Source organism: Prinia subflava, chromosome 14, assembly GCF_021018805.1.
Source record: "Prinia subflava isolate CZ2003 ecotype Zambia chromosome 14, Cam_Psub_1.2, whole genome shotgun sequence".
Lineage (NCBI taxonomy): Eukaryota > Metazoa > Chordata > Aves > Passeriformes > Cisticolidae > Prinia > Prinia subflava.
The window spans coordinates 9051761-9078048 of NC_086260.1; the positions used below are offsets into that span (position 1 = coordinate 9051761).

At 43.4% G+C, this 26288-nt stretch overlaps 1 protein-coding gene across 1 annotated transcript; it reads left to right on the plus strand.

Annotated features, from left to right (window-relative positions):
- The first annotated feature begins 4564 nt into the window (after window positions 1–4564).
- IHO1 (interactor of HORMAD1 1) lies at window positions 4565–25619 on the plus strand. Its single transcript, XM_063411537.1, has 8 exons — window positions 4565–4620; window positions 11955–12114; window positions 13500–13657; window positions 15471–15519; window positions 16165–16252; window positions 23439–23542; window positions 24303–24737; window positions 24771–25619. Exons 1-8 carry the CDS (start codon window positions 4565–4567, stop codon window positions 25614–25616), a joined length of 1896 nt encoding a protein of 631 aa, XP_063267607.1. The 3' UTR covers window positions 25617–25619.
- The last annotated feature ends 669 nt before the right edge of the window (window positions 25620–26288 follow it).

Genomic DNA, 26288 nt, shown 5'->3' on the forward strand with positions numbered 1-26288 from the left:
AATTTTATCCCTTTGAAGTCATGTCGTCTCTGGTTATCCTACTCCAGGCAGACACATGCTGCAGCCTGTCAGAAAACCCCTCCCAAGGCAGAGTTCAGTGACCCCATACTGTGGAGTAGTGTAACTGTTGTTCTCCCCACCTCCAGGGTGAGCAAAGCAATGTCATATTGACATCCAGTCCCTGTTTGGAGAGATGGAGCTGAGCAGTGGTGGTCCTGCCTTGGCAGAGTCTTGTTCCTGCTTGGCTTCCTGTGGATGAAGAGGCTGTGGGGGCTGAAGGCAGCAGCAGGAGTGGGACTTTTTTGAAGGAAGCCAGGGTGTGAGAGAGGCAGGGAATGTTGAGGGCTCCCAGGATGCTGAGAAGAAATAAGAGATGCCTAATGTCAGGGCTCATGGACCTTATCCACCACCACAGCCCCATATCAAAGGATGGACCATGGCTGGTGTGGGAGTGAGCTGGGTCCAAATGTGTCCAGCTTCTGTAGGCAGGAGCACTGCAATCTTGCTTACTGGCAGCCAGGAAGGGAATGTAAACTCTGTGCTGATGGTGTCTGTGGATGGTGTTTAGGGGTGCTTAGCAAGATCGACTGGGGTGACACTTGAATTACTCAGTGCTATGGGCTCCCCTGAGCCTTTGCTGCTCTTGGCTCTACAAAATCCCACACCCAAAGCAGAAAGCAGCTGAGGCAATTGATCCTTCTTTGATACATTAGAAAGATCTCACAAGTCCAGGTAAATGTCAAGTACAGATGCCTGACCTTTCAGAGAACGCAGCCAGCTTGAGCCTCGGATGGGCTGCAAGACTGTAGAGACAGGAGATTGAATCCCATCAGAGTGTGGCACTGCTGGGGCAGGCTGTGCTGTGTCCTGGGGGCATCACAGCATGGAAAAAGTTGGAAATGATTCATAAAAGAGCATTCAGAAGACGTTTTCATGTTGCTGCTCCATTGCCTCTGGTGCCCACCTGGCACAGTGACTGCAGGCTCTGTCGTGATGCACTGCCTGACGGTTTGCCTGTGATTTGGGAGGAACAGCTTGGGATACCTAGGCTGGTGGTACCTCAGCTGGAAGCATCCCTGCATCTGCCTCTGGAGTTGCCATAGAAACCACTGTTGTGCCAGAGCCAGCATCAACAGTGAGCCCCAAATTAGAGCCGGGAAGATGCCCTGGCAGCTGGGGAGGAGGTCAGTGGTTTGTGCTGTGGTTGGGGGCTGGACAGGAGGACACCTCCTCTTAGCACAATGTTGAGTATTTCATAGCACTCCCTGGCCTGTGCTCAAACCCTGGTGGGCTTGTCCTTCTCAGGGTCCCGGAAGGTGATAGACCCCCTGCTGCCACTTTGGTACATCTCCCCACCCAGATAGCTCTTTCCAGAAGCCACCAAGGCATGTAATAATTCCACTCCTACTAAACCTTTAGTCATGGGGGACCCTAAATCATGGAGCTGCATTGGAAGCACAGGCCTGATTAATAAGCTTTTCCTGCAGGAGCATCACATGAATGGGATAAATCAAGAAGCTGAGTCACCAGCAAATTGACATCCCTGTGTGCCAACTTCACAAGCTCCCTGCTGCTGATGGGGTGCCCAAGGCTACTTTTCCAAATTCAAGGTGCTGGCAGCTGCAAGAGCCAGAGGATACTGGAGGGGGAGCTGGAGCTCAGGAGCCCCTCACTGCTTCAGTGTTTCCAGCAGAGATGCTGATGATCCCCACCCCACAGGGGTTTGCCCCTCTGTCAGCAGCACTTTGCCTCCCACATACACTTTACTGGCACATTGACCCAGCAGAGTGCTATTTGGCTTGGCTCTTCCACTTGAGTGGAACAGGAATCTGTGACCTCTCATTAAGTGTGGATTTCTCATTGTTTTCTATCTCTGCTTTTGAGCACAAGACTAGAATCCCATTTGAATGAGGGGAGAAAAGTTACCAGGAAAATGTTCAAGGACATCTCAGGAATGGAGAGATGAGGGTTCTGACCACTTTTGCAGACTGACATGTTATTAACTGAAGAGCTCCTGTGAATATCTAATGAAATGTGGTAGGTAGTTAAAAAAGTTGAGGGATATGCCAAGTATATTGCTGTCTATCTCCTGGAAGCTTCTGCTAATTTTTAATAAAGGAAAGACTACAAGTATCTGGCTACCCTCTCTAATGCTAGAAGCCCAGGCTGTTATTTCAGATGTAAGGAGAGCTATGAGCCAGCGCCTGGCAACATGGTTAATATCCCCAGAGCATGTTATGCACGGGGGAGATGGAAATGGAGGTAGCTGTCAGACCTATAATTAAAAAAATGTGTTTCCGTATAGAAATTTCTTTCCCTTGTCAGGAGAGATGGAAATACAAAAATCTCTTTTATCATATTCCACAAACTTGCTAGACACTCATACCAGAAGGCTCCAGCCACATCAGAAATAGGAATAGCTCTTTCTAGGTACCTAAAATATCGTTGAGCCTTATCGCCAATGCGCACAGCACCAGCAATTCCTTTTCTAATGGCAGTGAAAGTACTGCAATTGGGTACAGGACTCTACAGTCTCTTCTGCAGGAAGATCTGGGCCAACTTTTCAATCGTGAGCAATAAAATTGTGAAAAATCACTGTTTATGATGCAGGGCCATATAGGGCCTGGATGCCCAGCAAGGCTTTTGGCAGCAGTGCCATTACTGGCCTGTACAACAGAGCCATTGGCAGTTCAGGAGCAGAACAAGGCTTTTATTTACTTAAAAATCGCAATAAACATCAACCTTTCCATCAGCTTGGAACTCTGGAGGAAGGTTTGTCTTCCAGCCCACGGCTGCCTTGGACAGCCCAGCCACTACCCCATCCCTGAAGTGGGAACATGGTCCAAACTGGAACTCCCTACTCCAGTCCTAGAAAATCAGCCCATCAGAATCTTTTCTCATTTAGCTGGGAGGTATCAAGCTGCCTTGATTAATCCAAGCTATTTAAACCGACTCTAGTGCTGTAATGTCAAGGAAAGAAATGCAGTGAAATCACTCCAGTAAGTTTTTTATGGGTAAAAGGCTAGAATTTTATTTTATCAAAAGCAAAAGCTTTATCTACATGGGATTTGATTAGGAAACCAGAAAAATACATCAAGAAAGCCATTATTTTGACATCCTGATCTCTGAGCTGCCTTTAATACTAAAGGCAAAAGAGAATAAAGGGAAATGTAATTCCCCTGATCTATCCATAAATTTATGTCAACCTTATTTCTGCAGTGGTTTAGTGCTTATGGAGGATCTTCAGAGCCAGGAAAAAACATTTTAACTAGTATTGAAATAGTTTTGAATTAAAGGAGGAAAAAATAGGCAAGAAAGCTTGCCTGTTTTACATTCCTAAGCATGGGGGTTACAGAACCACAGGACAAAAAATCCAGTAAAACCATATTTGAGAATGTTTCTCTAGGGAATGTTTAGATGTTGGTTATTTTTGTCATACTTCTGATGGATGAAATTAAATCCTTCTGCATTTCTGCCAGAGGTATTTAGATGAGAGACCACACAGTCCCTGGAAATGAAGGAAATAGGCGCTATGGCTGCCATGCTCCCATGGGAGCTGGCTTCAGTGTGCCAGGTTACAAGCTTTCAGCTTTCTCTTCCTCCCAATGTCCTGTGATGACCCCCTGTGCCCGGGGCTGTGTTTCCAGGTGAGGGGCAAGGGCTGGCTTGCAGAGAGACTGGAGATGGGGCTGATCCTGTCCACAGTCACAGGGTGAGATCCAGAGACTCCCCAGCCTCAGGGTGAGATCCAGGGACCCTCAGCCCTGAGGTGACCACAGGGACCCTCAGGTCCAGGGAGGGAGCCAGGGACACTCAGTCCCAGGGTGACCCCTGGGACCTCCATAGGACTTTGAGGTATCTCAAGCCTTAGGGTGAGGTCCAGGGGCCTCCAGCCTTGAGGTGAAATCCAGGGACCCTCAGCCCCAAACTGATCCCAAAGACCTGCAGCCTTGAGGTGAAATCCAGGGACCCTCAGCCCCAAACTGATCCCAAGGACCTGCAGCCTTGAGGTGAAATCCAGGGACCCTCAGCCCCAAACTGATCCCAAGGACCTGCAGCCTTGAGGTGAAATCCAGGGACCCTCAGCCCCAAACTGATCCCAAAGACCTGCAGCCTTGAGGTGAAATCCAGGAACCTTCAGGCCTGGGATGAGACCCAGAGACCCCCATAGGCCTCTCAAGGCTCAGAGTGCTTGGGAACTCTCAGTTTGGGGTGACCCCAAGGACCCTCAGGCCTAGATTGACCCCAGGGACCCCCAGCCCTGGGGTGAGGCCCAGGGACTGCCCCAGGGCCCCGAGGCCCCTCAGGCGGGCAGGCCCAGAGGTTGGCTGCAGCCCAGGCCTGTGGAGGGCCTCAGCCCTGGGCCTGCACGGCCGGGTCCCCCTGGGCTGTCCCCACAGCCACAGGACACAGGTCACTCTGCCCTGAGTGGGGCTGGTCATCTTCCATCTCCCTCCTCCCAGCAGGGCACTGTGGCGCCATGGCCGCTGCTGAAAGGCCATGAGGGCTGAGGCCATGGTGTTGTTTGGGGGCTCCCTGCCAGGGTGTCATCCCTGACAACAACATGAATTTCAACGTCTGGAACATCAAGGAGATGCTGAGCACACCGACAGCCCTCGGGTGAGTTTGACTAGGGGGAGATGGAGAGGTGATGGGGTGTAAAACCAAACAGTTGGTTTTACACTTGGTTGATGGCAGTGAGGGGAAACATGTTCAGAACTGATCTGTGGCTAATTAGGGAAATCTAGTGGAATTAACTAGCCTCCCCTAGGATCCTGTTTATGCCCCCAGTCTGCCAGCACTGCTAAAGATCCACCATCAGTGGGAATCAGCATGAGCTGGAATCTGTACCCTTGTCCATTCAGGGTGTATTTGGGGAAGCCCTGTGAGCTGTCCTCATCTAATTAGATGAGTTAAGTGTTCCTCTTGACTGTGCAGAGGGCAGATAGAAAGAATCATGATGAGCAATATTACTGCACATTATGTAACTCAAAATTTATTCCATATCCTGCATTTATACACATGGCTTGTTTTTTTCCCAGCAGAAGCCAAAGAGCAGCTAGAACTCCCCATATCTACAATCTACAGTGAAACAACAAATATTCAGATGTAAACATCTGGAGGGCAAATATGTAAGACAAGCTCCAATTTGTACTTCAGAGCATCCTTTTTGTCACATGGCTAAAAAAGGCAGTGGGACTCATCCCCTGTTTGACTCCAGAAAAACTGGAGTCAAATTGACTGACCCTCTGCTAGTTAAATAACCCACTTATATAACTAACTTGTTCAAATTTACAGTTTCAATCATACTGTCTCTTTGGCCAGATATTACCACAATGATGGATGATAATAAAAACATAATAGTCATTTTCTTGCCCATTACAAAAATGCCTGTCATATAGATACGAATTAATTGAATTTTGCACAGACGCAGAGGGCAAAGGGGACAGAATTCAGGGAAAAATTTATTTATATCTGTCACAGTTTTATCTTTATAATTGAGTATTTCTTTATTATCTTCTTGGTACTTGCAGGTTTATTTTGTTTAGGTTTTGGGGGTTTGTTAGTTTTCAGTAAGTTGGTTTTAAGTTTGAAAACCTGTGACATTCTTTCCTATCAGAGATGGAGGAGGGCAAATTTAGAAAATATATTAAAAAGACAATATTATATATAAAATATATAATTGCATTTTTATATTATATACAAGATATAAACAATATATTTTTTAAAAATATAAATAATTCTGTGGGTTTGTGCCATAGGGAAGGAAATGAGTGGAAGAATTACAGATGTCTGTTTGGAAAGGGTTCACTTGAATTTCTTCCTCCTCCTAAGTTGCCTATCACCTACAATGTCTTCCCTTTTAACTCATTTATTAATGCAGAAAGAAAATATAGGCAAGATTTGAACACCCACTCCTCAGCATTCCACATTTTTTACAAGTGAGTTCAAAAGGGTCAAATAGGGCATAAAATGTCACTGGATATGCAGCTGCATTTTTGGAGGAGGTAAGAAGGGGGAGAAAAATTTCTGTGGACAATTAACTTTTTCTAAAGGAAAGAAAAGTTTCCCACAGGAACATGTGAATGTGTGAGTTCATTTGAAATAGGGGGGAAAAGTGTTGATTACTTTTCCCTGGCTCACTTCTATTACTAGAAAACCTTCCCACCACAGCAGGGTATGCTGTTCAATCCCCAGAAAACTCCTTTAGGGAGTTTTAAAGCTGAAACGTAAAATCAGCGTATAATCTAGGCAGAGTATGACTCACTCTGTGAGCTCTTTGCAAGTTTGAGTCAGGGTGTTACTTCTGAGAGCAGCTGCCACCAGGTCCCCAGGAAATGCAGAGCTCCAGAGATGCATTGCCCTCACAGCCACAGCTCTGCACAAGCCCAAAACTGCCCTGGGTTTTATTTGTTATCTGTCAGACACACAAGTGCTTCTCTGCAACCCTAACAACCTGAGAAACGGTGTGGGGAACCAGAACCACTGTTCCAGTTGGTTTTATGTATGAATATTGACACAGTAGAGATACTAGAAATGAAGCAGAGGGAAGATTATCAGGTTGGACAATAATATTAGGGTGCCAGTTATTTTAGAGGGTGGAAGGGGGCCACATGAGAGCTATACTGGGAGAGCTTAGGCTCAGTTGAAATATATTGACTAAGGACACAGCTTTTATTGATTGAAATGCCAGCCCTCATTAGAGAAAGTGCCACACTTAGAGCAGTGCTGTCACCCACCCCACCAAGAGGGCTGGTGGAGGGAGATTACAGAGAATGCGAGAACAGCAGCCGCAAAAGCAGTGATGCTTCAATCAGCCTTTGATTGACTGGATGAGCATCACAGGGGTGTGATGCTGAAAGTGCATTTTCAGACACCATGCATAGGTATTGATCCCTGCCTTGGCCAGGGAGTTCGCAGGGGAAGAGGCACATCTTGCCTTGGCCCTGAACTGAGTACAAGATCCCTGTTCAGGCTATTCACTCTTACAGTTCTATCATGAGAATGGCAGTAGGGAACTGGAGTTAGTATCTTTGCAGGAGAAGCAGAAGCCAAAAAATCCACTACTGTTAATTAAAAATAAAAAGGCTCTGGAACAGTAATAAGAAAACTCATTAAAAAATAAATTAAGCTGTACAGCCCAAAGGGTTAAAGGCTTGCCCGAGGCAGAAAGATTATTTAGACTTGATTATTTTGATTTGAAATTGAAGTTATGAGAAATTTCTTGTATCATGAGGAAAGAAGTAACTTGCTAAATGCATAAAAGCTAGTAATATACTGACTTCCAAACATATCAGAAAGCCTGCCAGAGACTGTGCAAGGCCAAGAAATTATGAAAATATTAAAGAGGCATTCTAAACAGATGCTTGAAGTTAGGGCCTAATTGGGCCACTACTCTCTATGGTTTATTTCTGCTGTTGAGAATAACTTCGAAGTGTAAAAACCTCATTCAATTCATTATCCCATGAAATTCTGTCCCACATCATAAGGTCACATATTTTGAAAGTTGCATTAAGTTTCGAGAATAAGCAGAAAATGAAGGAGACAGCCAGGACAAAGACCAGGAGAGCAGCTGTAAAATTCCAGAGCCTCACAGGAATGAGAAATCAGGGCTGTAAGTACAGGCTGGAAAATGGCTTCAGGCTAGAGAGGGGATGGAAAAAACTTCCCTGTCTCCAGATGCCTAACTTTTAATATGGCTGGGGATGCATTTCGTGGGAGCAAACAGGGCTACTCTGCAGAAATCCCATTCTCCCCTTAAGGAAAAGGCTCTGTTATAACCAACAACCAGCTCAGGACAAAAGGCTAGCATGGATTCCAAGGTAAGGATGTCTGGGCAGTACTGAATCACAGCTGAATGAATAACGAATAAACTCATAGAAAGTAAAAATGACCTTGAGAAATTAAAATAAGAGGGATTTTGAACCTGAAATCTGGAAACTGGAGGCAGTGTTTGAGCTGAATAACTGAGAGGGATTTCATCATGGTTAATGCATTAGGGCCAGTGCCAGAATCTGTTTGTAGAAATTCCTTTTAGGATGTGGTGAAAAATATTTGCAGCAAGCAGGTCATGCTATTCCAGAGGACAGGAAGCAGAAGAATAATTTTCTGCTGTGACTGTTTCCAGTGAAGAGATAGCAAATGGCTGGAGGCTGCAATAGCAGCTTGAACTCCTTGATTTAAACTCCTCCACCTCCCCTGCACCCAAAGCCAAGGCTGACCCTTGCTCATTTGCTGAGCACTTTGGCACATTGGCAGGCATCTGATAGTGAGGATGAGAGCAGTATAGCAGAGCTAGAGACAGTTCCTATAGATACAGGCTAAAGCCAGAGGAAAAGCAGGTGAATGACAGCTCCCAGAATTTAAATTGGATTTGTTGTGATTCACCTCTGGTACCTAAATGAGGAGGAGCAGAAAGGGCTGTGAGATTTTCTGGAGGGGAACCAGGAGAAGAGACTTTATGGCACTGATCCTACTCAAGACACTGCTACTAGGAGGGAAAGGTCTCTTCTTTGGGAAAGAGGCTTTACTGCACTTCAAAGAAATGTGTCAGAAAGGTGTAAGTGAGCTTCACCCATAGTGCTTGAGAAGAAGAGGGATGTTGGCACAGGTTCAGTGGGCATGACAGAACCAGAGAAAATCACTTACAGCAGCACTGCAGATAAATGTTACATTGCAAATTGTAGAAGTCTCAGTTTGCTTTTTCAAATGACTCTTAAACCTTGGTTTTGGCAGATTAGAAGGGATCCAAACAACAGAATATGAATATCAGTTCTTATAAAAGGATTGATAATGCCTATGGCAATTTGCAGTTATGACACTTTAGTTTGTCAATGTCCCTAGAACATCTAGAAAACATAAGGGGGTATTTATTGCATGCCATGTTTGTTTTGAGGTAAGGCAGAACCTTTGAATTAAACATGCATGTTTGTATGTGATTGTGCTAAAATATTTGGAGTAGAAGTCAGAAAATTAGAAAAATGAAAGAAGCTCCTGAAAGTTCTAACTCCTCCTATAAAGGGGGAGTTTCCACTGACTACAAGGAAACAGAGACTGGAAATATCTAGCTGACCCCCCAGATATGCAGAACTCTGCAGATTTTTTAGATCACGCTCATATCACGAGAAAGGGTTGGAGCTGCCAATATTGCAATACCTTGCATTAAGTTAGGTAGGAAGATGAAATCATTTGACCATCAGTCAGCAGAGCATGATTTACCATTTTTTGGAGCTGTCAAGAGCTTGTTTTACGTATCTAAAGTTGTTTTTGGTTTGGATGCATATGCCTGTGCCAGTACCAAGGGAATGTTATGGGCATCAACACACAATTTGAGCCATGGCTCATGTTAGCAGAAAGCCAGAAGTTCTCCTGAGGTAAACTATTACACTCCTCACTTAGGAGGGATTGCTAAGTGGGATTGCGTATCTGGGATGTTTCCTTGAAGATTATGGGAAAGGGTTTATATTTAGGACAGAGCTTGGATCCCTGCATCTCAGGCATTCTGAAGGGAATGGTCAGCTGGTTAGAAGAGCTGGAGTTGCCTGATCACTGATCTGATCCCACACGTGGTCACAGTTGTTTGACCTCTCCGTCAGGGACAGGCCAGGGCCAAGCATGGTCAGGCTGATGGCTTGCCCAGATGGTCTTGTTAGTAAATTAATTGCCAGCAGTGTTAAGCAAGGGAGAAAGAAATCCATTGCTCAGGGGAATGAGTGTATTCAAAAGAGACATCTGTTTCACCTCCCCCTCTAATTTGCAAAAATGCCATCGTTCCTAAACCAACTGCTGAGGTAGTGGACTTAAGATAAAAAATTTGGCTCCAGAGCAGCCAACAGCTGCCTTTGGTTGTAGTGCAGAGTACACCTAGGAAGTCACTTGGCTCACAAAGTCTTCTCAGCTCAATATTCCTCATAAAATTTTTGTTATAAGAATCCTGTGCTTCAGGTGTTAAATAACACAAAGCATCTGAGAAAACGAGCATATTGTGGGACTTAATATTCACCAATTGTACTGGACACTTTCAAAAGGAGTTTGTCAAGACTGTAAAGCATCTAAAGGTTATAAAAACCCTTCCTCAGACTAAGAGGGAGCTTTTTTTGGCTGGAAGACCGGAGGATTTAGAAAACTAGTGCAGGGGATGTGCTACTCACATTGCAGGTAGGGGCTCTGCCTGTGTGGGGTCATGGCAGCCCATGTGCACACACCTCCCCCACACACTGCCTGTAGAGCAAGACTTTTTTTTTCTTTTTTTTTTGACAAAGCTCATCTGAGATGGAAACAAGAAGCTGTGTAATTAAAACTATATTCAGATTTTTTTTCTTAGCAGATTTGGGGTCCAGAGAGGGATTAAGGGAGAAGGTTTGAATTCAGACAGACTTATCAGGCTTTTCGAGACTCCAGAAACCCATACCTCATCTATTTTTGCCTGCAGCTCAGTGTACTCAGTGAGCTTAAAGCCAAAAGTATTAACATGATATTGTCAGTGACACTACGCTATAATGGAGACCGAGCAGTTCAAGTACTGCCTCTAAATCTTTTCCCTGTTGTGTCTATGATGTTTGGGCTCCTTCCAAAACAAGGGATTAACCAAACACATCACTGCTAATAAATGTTGGGATGATCATCTCTTGTTATATGCATGAGTTATTCTCCTGGTCCTTCTCCTTTACTTCTATCATTTGATATGGAAGAAAAACCTTGTGTAAAATTTTCATTAATTATTTTCATTTCTTTTACTCTCTACTTCCCAGCTCCAAAGGCAGTAACACATTTCTCCATCTTGGTAGCTCAAAAAAAAACAAGGACTGAGAATATAAACCTGGCACAGTCCTAACCTAAACACTCTGCCAGACCTTGTGGATGCAATAGAGTAGTGATCATTTAGGCTGAAAAGGGTAGATTTAGATGGATGGTTATTAAACAATTCTTTCCCGTGAGGGTGATGAGGCACTGGCACAGGTTGCCCAGAGAGGCTGTAGATGCCCTATTTCTGAAAATGTTCAAGGCCGGAAGGGATGGCATTTTAAGTAAGGTCACATAGTAAAAGGTGTCCCTGTCTGTGGCAAGAGGATTGGAACCAGGTGATCTTTAAGGTCCCTTCTAACCCAAACCATTCTACAACTTTTTGTGAAAAATGGAAGAAGTCTTTTGTATGTATTTTTGCTAACAAAAAAATGAAGAAGCAATGAGAAGCAGTGCAGCTGTGCAGGGAAACCTTTGTCTGAGAGAAGCTGGTCCTATGCCACAATCCTAATCCATAAAGCAGGAGTATGAGAGTGTTTCTGAAGAGGAGCAGAATCAAAGAAACACAGAAGAAAATCAAGGATATCTAGAAAATATTTTTTGAGTAACGCTCAAGGGAAAGAAGAGCACTTTTGAGTAGCATGTTAATATATTTGAAATACTTCCAGCAATTCATATCAGTTCATGCAGCCATATGCTACCTCTATTTATTTGTTGTTCTACTGTGTCAGACTTAAGGCATCTGGTGATTAAATGCCCAAGAAATGTAAACTATTAGTCAGAAAAGTTTATTCTCTTGGAACTGCCTTCCAATTAATCAAAGCAACACCTGAGTTACAACAGAAATTGTTACCCAGAGTAGCTGAAAGGGAGAGCCCAAGGTGTCTCTATCTAAGACTGATTGACAAGGCAGGTAGGGTGAGCTGTGTTAGATGCCCAGGGTTTGGTCTTCTGTCTGCAAGACATGCCGCAGAAACACCTTCACTCTATAAGGTGAATGTTAAACTACCACACCCTGTTTGTGTGGATGTGCTGATTTATCTTATAATTCAACCTTATGCCATTATAGGAACAGCACCTTCCAAGCAGAGAGTAAAAATGAACATGTTGGCATGGGCCATGATTAAACAGTTCCAGCAGGCCATGTAGGGAATTTTGTTTGGTTCTTAATTGCTCCAGACTCATTCACATCCCTCTCTGCACCATTTCAGGCCTAATAAGTTTTCCATTCGGAGCAGCACTGCCAGTGACTACTCGAGCCTGAGTGATTCTCAGCTGCTCTTTGGCTCCCAGTTCTGCCCAGAGAATGTGCAGTCGGCAGCAGCACCGCTGGAGCTGGGCACGCAGCTGGGACAGCAGAACTCCCAGGATGTGAGTCTCGCCCTCAGTCAGCCCTGTACAGACACACAGCCACCGTTCAAAGTCAATGGGAAATGCTGAAATCAGGTGGTAAACTTTGCAAGTGTCAGTAACTGCTGAAATCAAGTTATCTTCTTCCTACATATACATACTTACTTGTGGCAAGACAAGGTAGCAGCCTGGTCAGATGAATGTGGTATTTATTACAGATTGCTATAAATTATTATCAAGATAGCTATTATTTTCTTCAATCACATTTTATAAGTGACTAAAATAATATGAAATTATTCTCAAGCTAATGTCTTTAGACCACCTACCTAGTCAAGTTAGAATATTGCGTCTATTTTTCTTTCAAAAATTTCACTTCCTTAGCTTTCTGGAAAAATGACAGAGCTACTCAGTGTTTGCTTCCCTGCGCTGACAATGACCTTGCTGCTTTGTTGTTATGGTAGATGCTCGAATGATTTTGGATAGAGATGAAGAGTTTCTATCCTTACAATGTTCCTCCTACAGCTCATGGTTTTGGATATTACCAGCCTCTACTAAAATAGTTCCTGCACTGCTAACAGAGAGAACCAGATCTGAATAAACACACCTGGAGGAAAGATTAGGAAAGAGCACTGGTGCCAGCTTGGAGGCCCCAGGGTGTCCTTCAGTTCCAGATGCTATCTGCTGTCCTATGCATTTTGCCTAGGAGCAGTTTTCATCTGACACAAAACAGGAAATTCACTTTTCATTATGAAACAAAATTAATGGAATTTGCATCTTCTTATGTTTTAAGGAGAAGACATTTCCATTTTGGTCACAGAGTGCCTGGAAATTCTGTAGAATGAAGCTTTCATATCAATATTAAATTTCTTGTTCTAAAATGTGTATTGAGGCATGTGAAAAACTCATCTACAGTCTGTCAATGTTGCTAGTTGGCAGCAAAATGATGTCATCCACCATGAAATTCAATAGGAATTTTTTTTAGATTCCTATACCGGGAGATTCTACTGACGACTTGAACTTTTCCACAATTCCAGGAACACTGAAATTCATTTATAGCCTCTGTCTTGAACACAGAAAAAAACCTGCACACCTTATAATTGTAACAAACTGAAAATACTCAAGATGAGAGAAAAGCCTGTTTCTAAAATACTCAAGATGAGAGAAAAGCCTGTTTCTGGAGGAATTTGGGCTAGGTCTCAGTTCCACAGGGAGTTGATCTAACTAGTTGATCTAACACTATATGAGGCATAATCTCACTAAATTCTTAATCTCCTCATCCAATCTAATCTGTCATGTCCAAACACTGTGATGTCTATCTGCAAAGCACTGGATAAACAAATGGTTTCTTCTAATTAATGTTCTGATTATTTTTGTACTTTAGCATTTTTCTTTTGTTTGTGTCACAGAGTGAACCCAGTATTTTTACCAAATACCAGACAAAACCACAGTTATTTGATGAAGAAACAAGAGAAAAAGGGCCTCTTAATTTTGGTGCAGTAAGAGTGAAAAGTGTCTTGGAAAATTTTGAAGTGACTAAGAACAAAATAAAGGACAAACATGACCGGTATGTAGATATCCACTGGAAATTTTTTCTGTTCTGGTGGTTATCACTCCCTGCAGCTCCTTCTTCCCCTTTTACAAATCATACAGGACGTAGGTGCATATTTTGCCAAGAAAAGTATTTTCAGGTTTTAAATCATTTCTAATTGGAAAGAGTCATAAGCTAAGAGAATAGGGTTTATTTGCAATTTATGTAACACATTCAGTTGTAAGCCCCACAGAACAGCAAAACTCTAACTTGAATTTACTTTTGTCTTTCTTTATCTAGTCAGCATTGTTTCTTTTTTCTGTATTGATTCTCTGTTAAAACCCTTATTCTCAAAACTTTATAGGCTATGTGGGGACTGATAAAAGAGACTCTGAGCATGACCTTCACATTTGGGCCAGATGAGGGGATTGCCAAACACACTTGTGTGTAAATTGTGTCTTTATAAACCTGCACATATCTCTAGAATTTTATTTCCATACAAGATTTTTATGTGTTTTTTTTTGGTAACAGACAAGTGTTATTTGCTAATGTAATTTGCATCTGCTCTTTGTCAAGAATTACACATCTCTGTAGGTCCTGAAGGACTTTAAGGAACAAGCCAGCAATTTGCAGCTCAAAAATGAAATATGGCAAACTCCTCAGTGCACCTATAAATAATTCTTAGCACTGTACATTTTGTAATGTAATATCCAAAGTGAAGTGTGTTTTTATTAAAAACCTTTGATCAAGTCTGGCTATGTATCTCTCTTGCCTTTTCAATGGGCGCTACGTTTCTGATAAGACGTTCTCTATTGCCTATTAGAGGAAGATTTTTGTAATGAAATGAGAAAGCAGTTTTAAATGTTTAGGCATCACTCATAATTATTCTTTATTTTTTCTTTAAATGCTTTTCTTTATGCTCCTTCCTACACTCCAGACTTGCTCCCAGCTTAGCAGCCTGTTTTTAGAAATAACTATGCTCTCTTTGCAAAGATAAGTGTATAATTTATCAATTTGTATCCCCCGCAAGTTTGACTAAGAAAATTTGTATCTTCCTTTCCATAAGGCTAGAGAGATTTCAGAAGCACTGCCTAATTCTTGTAACTAGATTCTATCTGGCCTCTGCATATTTTTGGCAGTTGTAATTTAGATCACTCTAATGATTGATTTTAAATGACCTGAATCTTTAGAGGGAAAGGCTATCACTTTGCTTAGCAACCATCCGTGCATTTTGGTGTGGCAGGTTAATCATGAATATAACCTGGTTCCTGATACACTGGCTCAACTTAAAAGGACAGATAACAGAAACCACAGGCATAATCTCAGGAGGAAAGGCTTTGCAGTATTTGTTCTTCCTGGCCTGAGCTTTGTTGATGCTGAAGCTTTTCCCATGTTTTCCCACAGTTATTTTAGTCCAAACACAATACCCGTGTATCGCAGCACCTGGCAGGTCACCACACAGGCTGGGTCCTTCCGGAGCAGATAACATGGTGATCACACCCCAGCAGCTAATGGCCAGTTGTGCAAATGGCAGCTAAAACTTTGAGAGAGAGGCCAAAAATCTGAGAGTAAAAACCCCATAACTTCATGTATAAGACATATATGGGCATGAGTGTATATGCATTTTTTTTTCTTACGTTACATTGCAGAGTTCCTGTTTCCTTAAAACAACTGCGGTAACTTCAAAGGGTTATGACCCCTGAAGTAATCATGTTTCTGTGTTAACACTTCTTACTACACTATGCCTTGCAGTGTTTCCTGTCTCATTTTTACAGTGATCTTTTCCATTTTTGTACCCTTCGGTAACTTACACTTGTGGTTCATACTTGTTGGGTTTTTTCCATTTCAGTGAAGTCCTAAGCTCCTCTATTTCCAACATCAAAGACAGGCTTCAGGAGGTAAGTTACTTCAAATTCACAATGTAACATAATGAAGAGTTAGAAATACTACAGACCAATCAGTGTTCACTTTCTCTCCTTTACTATGCTGATATCTAAAATATTACATTGTGTGTCTTAAGCACACAAATACTTTAAACCAACAGCTGTAAGTTTTTTTGCATATACCATTGCCTTTGTGGCCTTAGGGTGAAGGTCTTTAGGGACTTGCCTCAGAGTCAGTGGTGGAATTTCTTTGGGTCTTTGGAGCAAAACACGCTGTAGTGGCAGCCTGCAAATATCAGTTCTTTTTCCCTGCCTGAAGAAAACAGTCTACTCTCAGGATTAGTCATTGTGGTCTGAAGGTGAAGATCTCTCCCCCAACACTTCTATAATTAATTTTATTAGTCATTATTAATCCTATTTTACAGATCAGTATCTCTTTTTTGAAATCTCCTCAGATTTCATGAGCCTTTTGAGCCATCCCAGATCTTTGCGGTTGCAACAAACAGCTGGACAAATTGTTTCAAGTGACAGATAAACAACCATTTTCAGGCTATTCCATTCCATGAGTTGCAGTCATTGTTCTGTGGCATCTGGGGATATGATTTTGCAAACAAAGAAAATGCAATGTTTTAATTTTCCCATTTACCTTTGTTTTTGCAGCTGCAAGTGTGCTTTGAGAAGTTTGAAGAAATGTTTGATTCCAAACTCAAATCCAATTTGGTTTGCCTAGAAACCCTTTCCAAGACATGTAAGTCCTTCCTGTGTTCCTGTTAACAGCAGAGGGCACAGTCAAACTGCCAAATGTCAGCATGTTGTCTGGAGGCTGGGGTGAACTGGGCAAGTCATGCCACTCACAGCTGTTCATCCTAAGGGAGGAGAGAAAATAAGACTTGTCCATGGTATGGACTTGTCAGTTTTTCCATTCCTACTCTCTCATTTTTTTTCCCCTTTCTATGCTGTCTTGTACTTAGGTGTTGCATGGTTAGATACAGTGCTCAGATAGAAAAACACACCTCTGTTTTTGTGTTTTTTTCTGAAGTACAATCATTTTTAGACTATCTGGAGTACTAATGGAATACACAGTAAAAATAACTTAGATATTTATATCCTGAGTATCCAGTTTCAGTTTTTAGGGCTTTCTCAGATTTTTATACGCTAGTTTGAAGTCTTCCATTGCTCCTTTGTGCTTGAAGTGATTATGTTTTGGATGTAAGCAAAACTAGTACTGCTTATTTCCTGAATAAGAAGCACATAGCAAAGCACACTGTTGCCATGATAAAAGGGTGACCTCCAGAAAAGCTAATAATGTAAAATACTTTTGAACAACTCTGTCTCTGAAGTGGCTAATCACAGAAAACTTTACTGAGGGAAAATACCTCAAGAAATTGTTTCTAATTTAGCTTAGATCTGAGTCTTTGAGAGAGTACATTAACTTTTAATGCTGGTGTGATGCTTTATCAACACCCTGTCAGGACTGCACAGAGTTTGCTCTGCTCTGTACAAGAACAAGAGCCCATTTTCAATATAGACAAGAAATGTGAAGTGAGTTGTATCTTGTGAGATGAAGGCAGCAGACCTTCACAAAAGCATGAGTATCCATTGTGTGGCAAAATGTGGCTTCCACAAAGCACATCTTTGACAGACAGCTTTTAAATCAACAGAGCCCTCTCAGGCAAAAGGAGTGGAGGCCATAATAGGCTGTACGTTTGAAATACCAATCTCATTGTACTAAGAACACTCCTCTGCTGTGCTTGGCAAGTGCTCTTGGTGGGACCCTAATGTAAACAAGAATCTGTCTGCTTTGGCCAGCACAGCAAATTCCTTATTACACATTTTCCCATCTCCTAATTACTTCAGTGCCTCAGCTTGTCCACTCTGCAGCAGGACTTTGCCTAATTTCACATACCTCTTGCACAGAAATTGTTGTCATGGCACTGAAAATCAAATCTATTGTTCATGACTACCCCTCTTCATTCCATACCATTTACTCAACTGTCCTGTTTCCTCTCCCTATCCATTTTAAATGAATAAAATGAGAAGCCTCCCAGAGGTGCATGCTGCTAGATTTTCAAAGCAATTGAAAAGAAAAATTGGCACTTTCTGTAATGCATCATGCTGCAGAATGTTGAATATATAATGAAAATCATCACATGCTGCACAATGTTGTTCTTTTTATATTTCTGGGGGGTTCATCTATCACTGGTTAATTGCAGATAAATACTGTCATTTAACTGATATCACAGTGATGGATAATTAAGTTCCCAGTAAATACATACCTACACTAGTGCCTTGAAAAGAGGCAATTCCTTTGAAAAACTGGTATAAAATTCCAAAACTCAGGTGATAAAGAGCTAAATTCAGTACTAATGAGGTTCAGAATGCCAGTGAATGATGATACAGTGCCTTGGGATGTGGGTGACATGGCAGAGACATGTTAAATCATTGGCAGTGGAGGATTTCACAGGTAGGAGAGGAATGCAGAAGATGAAGAAAACTAGTGAACCAGGGCATTCCAACAGCTCTGAAAAGCAAAGGAAGGTGGAACTTGAAATCAAGTCTGTCTTCATTAAAAGCTTATAAGTAGTATCACAGGTTGCATCTGTAGAAGTGGGTAGCAAGCACATTTGGCATAGTCTGCATAGCCACCAGGCAAGAACAAAACAGAAAATATTTTTCAAAATGTATTTCCAAAGCATTTCCAAATGCTGTTGGTCTGGCATGGTCTGTGCAGGAAGATTTTTTTAAATGTTCTCTTTTGAGTGTCCATATGCTTGCAAACAGTGGATAGAGCTGTGTCTGGCACAGGAGATGAGACAAGGTTTGGCTGAGCAGCTTCCACAGAGGCACAGTGCTCTGTGCCTTGCTCACATCTTGGTGTGCAGTACACAGGGATGTAAGAGGCAGACAGACCCTGTGGCCTCAGTTCCTCCACCTTATATACATACAGGTTCTCTGGTTGACTTGCCACTCATTATTTGCCCTTTATTTCTGGTTTTCACCCCTGTGGATCGTTTCTTTCCATATTTTTCACATTTTAATTTACATATCCATACTTCTATCAAAGCCTTCTATTTTTTATACAAATTTTCACCACTCAGCCCTCTCTGTACTGTTTTGCTCTTCTGGTATCTGGTAGTTCCAGCTGTGACAGCTCAGAACAGCTGAATCCTCCACAACACCTTGTCTGCAATGCACATGAACAGCATCCTCAGCATGCCACAGGCAATCCTCTGACGCACTGCCATCAAGGGTGACAAAGTAAAGTGCCATATGTCACAGAGTATGAGGTGATGCAGTTCTCTGATGAGATCCTGGGCCCAGTGAGCAGTTTTCAAACATGACTTGCTCCCATACTCCCCAGGCCTAGCTGCTGCTAGCCAAGTTTCCAGGGGAAACAGCTGTGTTTAAAATGATGGGATTTGAGCTTGTTTACCTTGAACAGTATGGTTCAGACTGGAACACCCAAATCAGACTCCCTTACCTCTTGGATGGACTTAAAAGTCAAAAAGTTTGAAACTGATTTTAAAAAATATTTTTTCTATGTAGATGCTAACGAGCCATGCAGTAACTAACAAAACTGTTGAGGTAAGAGATTTAACCAGACTTCAAAATGCCTCAGCATGGATGGTGAGAGGAAGTGTGGATGTTCCAGTTGATACTGAAACCCCTCATTGTCACAGTTCAGGGCTTGGAGCACTGTGTGCTGTAGCAGAGGGTGAGATCAGGGGCAGCTCATCCCACAGTCTCCTGATGCAGGTGCTATCTGATGTCTTGTGCAACGGGACCCAGGCTAAGCCAGCACAAACCTGTCAGCTGACTGCTCAGAGTATATCTGAGCAGGATGCAGCCATGACAGCCCAACTGTCTCACCCTCTGGCACAGCTCCATGGCTGCCCAGGGAGAACATGCAGTGCTCTGCTGAGCACCAGAGCTGTCTTCCCTGCCCATGTCTCACTGGGCTTATAGCACCTCCAATTTCTCCTACTGAATCTGGGTGTCAGGAAAACAACTTCCTTCCAAAATCTTATTTAAACCCTCTGTGCTGTTAGTGCCAATCTCAGGATGAGCTGCATAGATGATGATAGAGAGACATCAGAAGCAGTTGCTGTTTAATATTCTAGGCTGGGAGGCTGGTGCTCCCTCCCTTGACTGCTCAGGCTGTAGTTTTCAGCTGCTGGGAGTGCAGCTGCACCTGGGTACAGGCTGATTTGCAGGGATCAGGGTGGCAGGGTGGCAGCCCTACCCCAAGATCCTTCAGCCTTTTATCTCCTGCCAGATTTCATATTCCAAATGTTATTATTGTAAACAGTAGCATCCAAAGACAAGGGTACAGCAAATCAAAACACAGCAATGCTTCAGACTGTAAAAAACCTGTTTTGTTTAAATTACCTCAAGAGAGGCACAAGCCTGTGCATTAGTCACCCATTAACACAGTAAAGATTTTCTGGCTGTGATCAAGTTATTCAATAACTATCTGCTGCAGGGTTTATTTGAAGAAAACTTCTGAAGCAGTCCTTCTTGATCATATTCAAAGACAAGAGACTTGAGTTAACAGGGTCCTTGATCTGATCTAATTTGGTAGTCTCAAGGCCTGTTTTATAGTAAGCCTTTATTAACAATTATTTTTACCTTGTTTATTAGTGTTTGGCAAGTCTGAACACTCCTCTGGGTATGGAAGCAGGGAGGGAAGGAGAGTGCCCCTCCTCTGTACTGAGGGTTTTTTCTGCAGAATACTCCTACACGTACAAATGAAACGCAGTCAAAAGGCTGGCTGCTGGTTGCTTGCCGGCAGCATGCTGTGCTGAGTCAAATGTATGTGCAGATCACAAGCCCAGTGGATGCAGGACTATTTTTAGACTGAGGATACTATGTTAAAGAAGAAGAATAGACAGACTAGGGAAAGCAGAAAGTTTTAAAAATAATTCTGAGCTAAAATTAAGCATAGGGGGAAGAGCAGCAAGATAAGGTAAGCTTGCAGATGCTGCCCTTCCCGTATCTTCACTACATAGACATGAAAGGTGATAAAGTGACATGAAAGGAGTTTCCTCCCTTAGTCACTACTGTTTTCCTTCTTTTTGTAGATTGGCAGGCTCCCCAAAAACCTGCTCTCAGATTGCAGGTAGCCTTTGTGTCTAACCAGGGATATGAAAAGTCTAAAAGGCCTACTCAAACATTCACTCCCCCGTTACAAACCCATTCTGCAAGTTATAGATTTCCAGGTTTTGAAAACAGTCTAAATCTGTCAGACCAAAACAGTAAAAGATTAAAAACAACAACCAAATTGTCTGCAACAGCATATTTTTGAAATATGTGCAGATAATCCTCAGAAATCAGCCAAGCTCCCACAGAGAAAAAGGCACAGCCATGTGGTGAAGTGTGTCCTGAAATTATGGAGAAATTCCCCTCAAGCTCAAGTCTGGGATATGGTTTTAATTCAGTGTGTGTGAGGATGATGCATGGATGAGGCAACTGCAGGGTTCCTTCTCCCAGATGACAGCTGTGTGCACTGTGCCCAAGCAGGGCTCCTTCGGCGAAGGCAAAGTTAAAAACCCATCTGAGCACAGGGGACTCCTGGTGCCTGGAGGTGCCATTTTCTGTGTTCATCCCTGAGCGGCACCTCCAGCCCTGTGCCACCCCACACCTCTGCTTTGCGTGGCTGAATGAGACAAACACTTTCAATCTTCTTTCATAAGAGGAGATTACCATGTAAGCACTTAATTAACTTGTAGCTTTTCTGTGCCTATGTCTTAGTTCAGTCGCTTTGTTTCCTTGCACATAGACAGCTGGGAAGGTGTGGGCTTCCAGACATGCTGGGGTGCATAGGAGTTCTGTCAGCTAGAGCTGGTGCACTGCCATGCACCACACTGCCCTGTCTCACCTGTAGCCTCTGGTGCTGGCATTTGCATCCTTGTGTCACTTGCTAATTAACTGAATGCCTTTGGCTTTTGCATGCAGGTGACTGCAGCAGATTTTAAGCCTGTTTGGCTCATGAAAGGGATTTGATGAGCACTGTTCAGAGCTGCCTTGTCCCCTCATGCCACTCAGCTCAAGAGCTGATGTTTTCCCTTTAGCTGAGGCTTATTTTTTAAGTTTCCCGCCCCCCCTTTTTTTTTGGCCTTTTTTAAAATATTACATGACAACTTCCACTGAAAAGCTTTGTCTGAATCTGCAGAAAAGTCACTGTGTTCTTTATCAAAGAAGTCACCTGCCTTGTCTTAGTGCATTAAATCACAATCCACCTTTTATAAAATTTTGTTCTTATTCCATTTCCCTCCATATCTTTGAGTACTTTTCTCCTCAAAGTATGTTCTAAAACCTTGCACCATGTGAGAACAAATTACTAAGCCCATAATTGCTCTGATTTTTTTTCCTTTCTTAATTCCCCAAATTTTAAAACATCCCTATTTTTTCACAGAAGCAAAGCCTGTACAATCACTTTCTGCCTGTCGCTCCCTAATAGTTTTTATCTCTTTAACCAATTCCATCTGCAGTTTGACAGAAGGGCACAGCTCAATGAGATAATTAAGTCCCTGGAAGCTTAATGAAAATAGCTGAGCAGGAGGAGAAGGGATCCCCAGCGCCCAGCAGCCTGTGAGCACAGCACTGTAGGGCAAGAGGTGCTCACCAAGGAGCTGAGATAAACACTGGTGAGCTGGAACAGCTTCAGATGAGCTCTCAGCTCCTCTGACACCAAAGTCAATCAAACACCTTGGATCAGTAGCAAAAGAAGATTCATTAATTGCAGAGCTCTTGTAGCAACTTGTTGAAATGTAGGCTTTATTCTGATTTTTCTCAGGTATGCAGTGCTCCAGCACTCCAAGGTTTCAGTTATCCTGGCCCATTGGTTTGGCAGTGCTTTACTTTTGCAAGAATGCTTTGGATGCTGTTTTATGCCAACCAGCCAAAATTCCACACCATCTGTACACACCTTCCTGCACCCTTCACAGAAAAGACCAGACATGTTTAGCTCTTTCTCTCCTCACTTTCTCAATTCTTTCTCTCTGTCCTAATTTACAATTGAAAAGTAGACTTCCACGAGATTGCTAAATATTTTTCATCTCCACACACACTGCCATCTATATTCCCATCCTGTAATGTATTAAGCACAGCAGTGGTTCCTATAAGAGTAATTGAAGTTGTATGGGGGGAGTTATGAGTCCAATCATATAACACAAATCCCTGGGGTTTTATCAGTTTTTCAACAAGGCTGACTGAAGCCAAGGGCATCTTGTTTCAATTTAAAACCCTCCCAGGGGTCCTGTGCCTCCATAGAACTCTGCTGGGCCCCCACTACCAAGTGCTGTGCACAGCTGCCTAGTTCAGGTGGTTTCTGACCCCATCTCTTCCCATGACCAGCAAATGGAAATTCCATTTTTTTGCGCACTCATTCATAACTTCCCTCTGTTGCTTCTACCGGTTTTCTTTCAGTTTTCAGTCTTCTGTGCATTTTTGACACAGTTTCTTTGGTTGCACTTCTTAGCCTTTAACCTCTTACACCTCCATCCTGTTCAAGCCCTATTTATCATCACCTGCTTGCATGAGAGTGTTGTTTGTACAGGGGTGGATCAGCTATACTGGGGTCCCCCTGTCTTGGCCATGCCTGTTGTGCACCTGGCAGACCACCAAGCCTCAGCCTTCCCTGCATTCAGCCTACCAAATTCTGCAGCTTTGCACAGCCTCTCTTCTCTAGCTGCCACATTAACAGAGGGCAGTAAATGAGGTTTGACCTATGTGCAGCATCTTATATATTCCAAGTGTCTTGCATTAAAAATCCACCCCATTGATCATTGCTAAGGGTTTGGGGAGGTCACAGCAGGAGAATCGTGTGGTGATCCATGCCAAGCCATGCAGGAAGTAGCAATAGAACTGATAGTACTTTATTCACATTTACAAATGAAAGACCAAATGTGGTTTTTATTGATTGCCCTGTTTAGTGGAAGATGCTCTTCAAAGTCACTGCAGCTTGGTGCTGAAAGCTTTGTCAGATAAAAGCCAAATGGAGCAGGCACTGCTGGAGATGGAGAGGAGACTTGCAGCCGTAAGTGAAGAAATTAATCTTTTATTCTGAATCCTCATTCTGAATTCCCCCTGCTTCTTCAAAATACTGACTGAATATTAAATTGCCTTCAAATGATGGATTATAAAGCAGACTGCTCCTGTTATAATGAAAGGGGAAATACATATTAAAATGCTAATTCTAGGCCAGATAATGACAGAGGCTTACCCAAGTGCTGGCTAACAGTGCTGTAAGCTCTGATGAGGCCCAGGTCAGTAAGAGAAGAAGCCAACAGTGCCTTGTTGTGGCAGGCTGTGATGGAGCACTCACTGCTTCCTCACCTGGCACATGCCTTTACTGGAGGAGATGGTGCAGTGCATGCCTGTGGGAGGGGAGAGCCCCTTGCAGAAGTGCAGCACCTTGTCCCTTCAACCAGGTGTGTCCCAGAGAAACGTGAAAAGAAAACAAGTGGATGTGAGAGACACAAGAATGAACTGTCAGAGACCTCCTGATCAGGTCTGGTTTCTCTAAAGGCCCTGCTGCAAGAATTGCATTTGGCAAGGATGTGTCACACCAGCGTGTGAGAAGGCAGGGATCCTAGGAGAGGGGGCACACAGTGCGATAGGGGATGCTCCAGTCCCACACCTTTGGGGGCTACTTTGAGGATATCTATTACACAGGAAGATACAAATTGCTAATCTTTGGATCAATACCAAACTGACACATGGTACCTAAAACTTTCTTACTACTGTGCCTTTTTGTGTGTTTTTTACTGCTTCTGCTTTGCTTTCTGCTTCCCCAGAAAGATGTAGAGATTTTGGATATGAAATCCAGTATCCAGCTGCTGAAAGAGAGTCTGGAGTCACTGCCAGCCCAGCTGAACGACCAGTTCCTGAAAACATGTAAAGAACTTGGCTTCCTGAAGCTATGCAATACTTCAGCTGAGCAGCACACGCTTGTATCTAGTGCCAGCCTGTCCCCTCACATGACAGATAAGTCTTTCCAGACCTCCCCTGGGCTGTGCCAACACTGTGTCCTGAGTGAGGAGCACCCACACAGGCCATGCTGCCCAGGCAGGGGAGTTTGCAGATGCTCAGGCTGGTCTCATTTCCCCTGTGTGACAGTAGGGCAGCAACACAGAGACTCCCCTGGAAGGAACCAGGCCACCGGAGATGGCACACCTAAGGGTGACCTAAACCCAGCCTCAGAAGACAAAGCCAGCCCCATTGCTACAGCAGCCTGTGGCAGAGCAAACACCTTTTTGCAGGAGGTGAAATGCAGCTTGGAGACACAGAGCTGTGCTGCCCATCCTTGTATGTGCTGGGCTGGTAGACACTTTCTTGGGAGTAGTCAGAAGAAACACTGTCCTGTGCCACTGGAAGTGCCTCTACCAACCCCACTGAGGAAGGCATTCAGGAGAGGCACTCGAGGGTTTAAACCCCTGACACCATCACAGCAGCAACAGCCTCAAGTTTTCCACCATTCTGCACAGAAAGCTACACCTGGGCAAAGACACAGCAACTGGTCCACAGATCATGAGGCGGAGAAGGCAGCTGTAGGGAAAAGAGCAAAACAGAGTCCAGGAAGGATGTCCTGGAAAAAAGAAATAGGCAGAAAGAAAACCTACTCCACTAAAAGGAAAGGCGAACACTCCGGATGTGCTGACAGTGGGCTGAAGCAGAGGAAGGCAAATGGAGTTATTGAATTGGAGAGCTCCAGAAAAAATTTCCTTCCCAGATACTTGGTTGATCTCAATTCAGAAAACTCTGACCTGGGTTTTGCAGCTCCCCATCAGCAGATCCTCAGCAGTGCTCAGCTGGGGCTTACGAAGAGTTTCCCACCAGTGCCACGCTCTGATAAAAGTCTGCAACAACTTGCAAGCAGAAGAAAGAGAAGCCTTGAAACAAAAAAAACAATGAATGTTTCCAGTGTAAAAAGGTATCTCTTGGATTCCTCTCCCGAGGAGCATATACTTTCCCTGTGTAGTACAACAAGTGTAAAGCAAATGAGCTGCTTCAGCCTCCAAACCCCCTCAAGCTCCAAGAAATCACATTCTATCAATCCACAGGACACAGATTGTTGCTCTTTACTGTTTGATGGTGATTCTTCTGATTGAAGGGGTTTGTTCCATGCTTGGAGCCCTTAGTGCAGGATGACCATTTCAGTTGCAGTTGATTCCTCTAGATGTGTTACCTGCTTAGTCAGAGGCAAGACTCAGGCCTTGATGCTTGAAAGTGCTATTGCCCAGTTTGAGATACTGTAAGGGACTACATGGGGTCCAAGCAGGGCTCTCCCCTGGCTTGGAAAGCTGAGGGGATCTCTATTTTGCTTTACTTCCCCGCTCCCCATCAAGATGCCTTGAGCTTGAGTTACCACAGCATTTACCCAACAGCGAAGTACTTGACATTCCCAGGGAGGAGAGGGCTGGCAGAGCAGTCAGCTCAGTCAGATTTGGCACTGAGATCTCCTGGAAACTCCTCAGTTAGATCGATATAATGCTATCTCTGTGGCCAGAGGCTTCACTCTGTTTCTCACTCAAAGTATCTCTGTTAGTTTGTTCTGTAGAAGTTCAGGTTTTTACTAGAGTAGTGTTGTTCTGGTTGATTTTGATTAGGTTCAGATTTGTCTCAGGAGTTGTTCGTGAATTTTGGGCAGGGACAGGTTTAACTGGGGAAAGCCAAAGCCCAGCGTCTCAGATTCATCCACTACTGTACCTCTTCTCCTTACAAGCTGAAATTCCTTGGTTTCAGAGATTCCAGGAAGTTATTTTGTTTCTACTTTGTCATTT

Coding starts and splice junctions, on each gene's coding strand:
- IHO1 (XM_063411537.1), top strand. CDS start 4,565: ATGAATTTCAACGTCTGGAACATCAAGGAGATGCTGAGCACACCGACA. Junction 13,658..15,470: donor ATAAAGGACAAACATGACCG/GTATGTAGATAT, acceptor TTTCCATTTCAG/TGAAGTCCTAAGCTCCTCTA. Junction 15,520..16,164: donor TCAAAGACAGGCTTCAGGAG/GTAAGTTACTTC, acceptor TTGTTTTTGCAG/CTGCAAGTGTGCTTTGAGAA.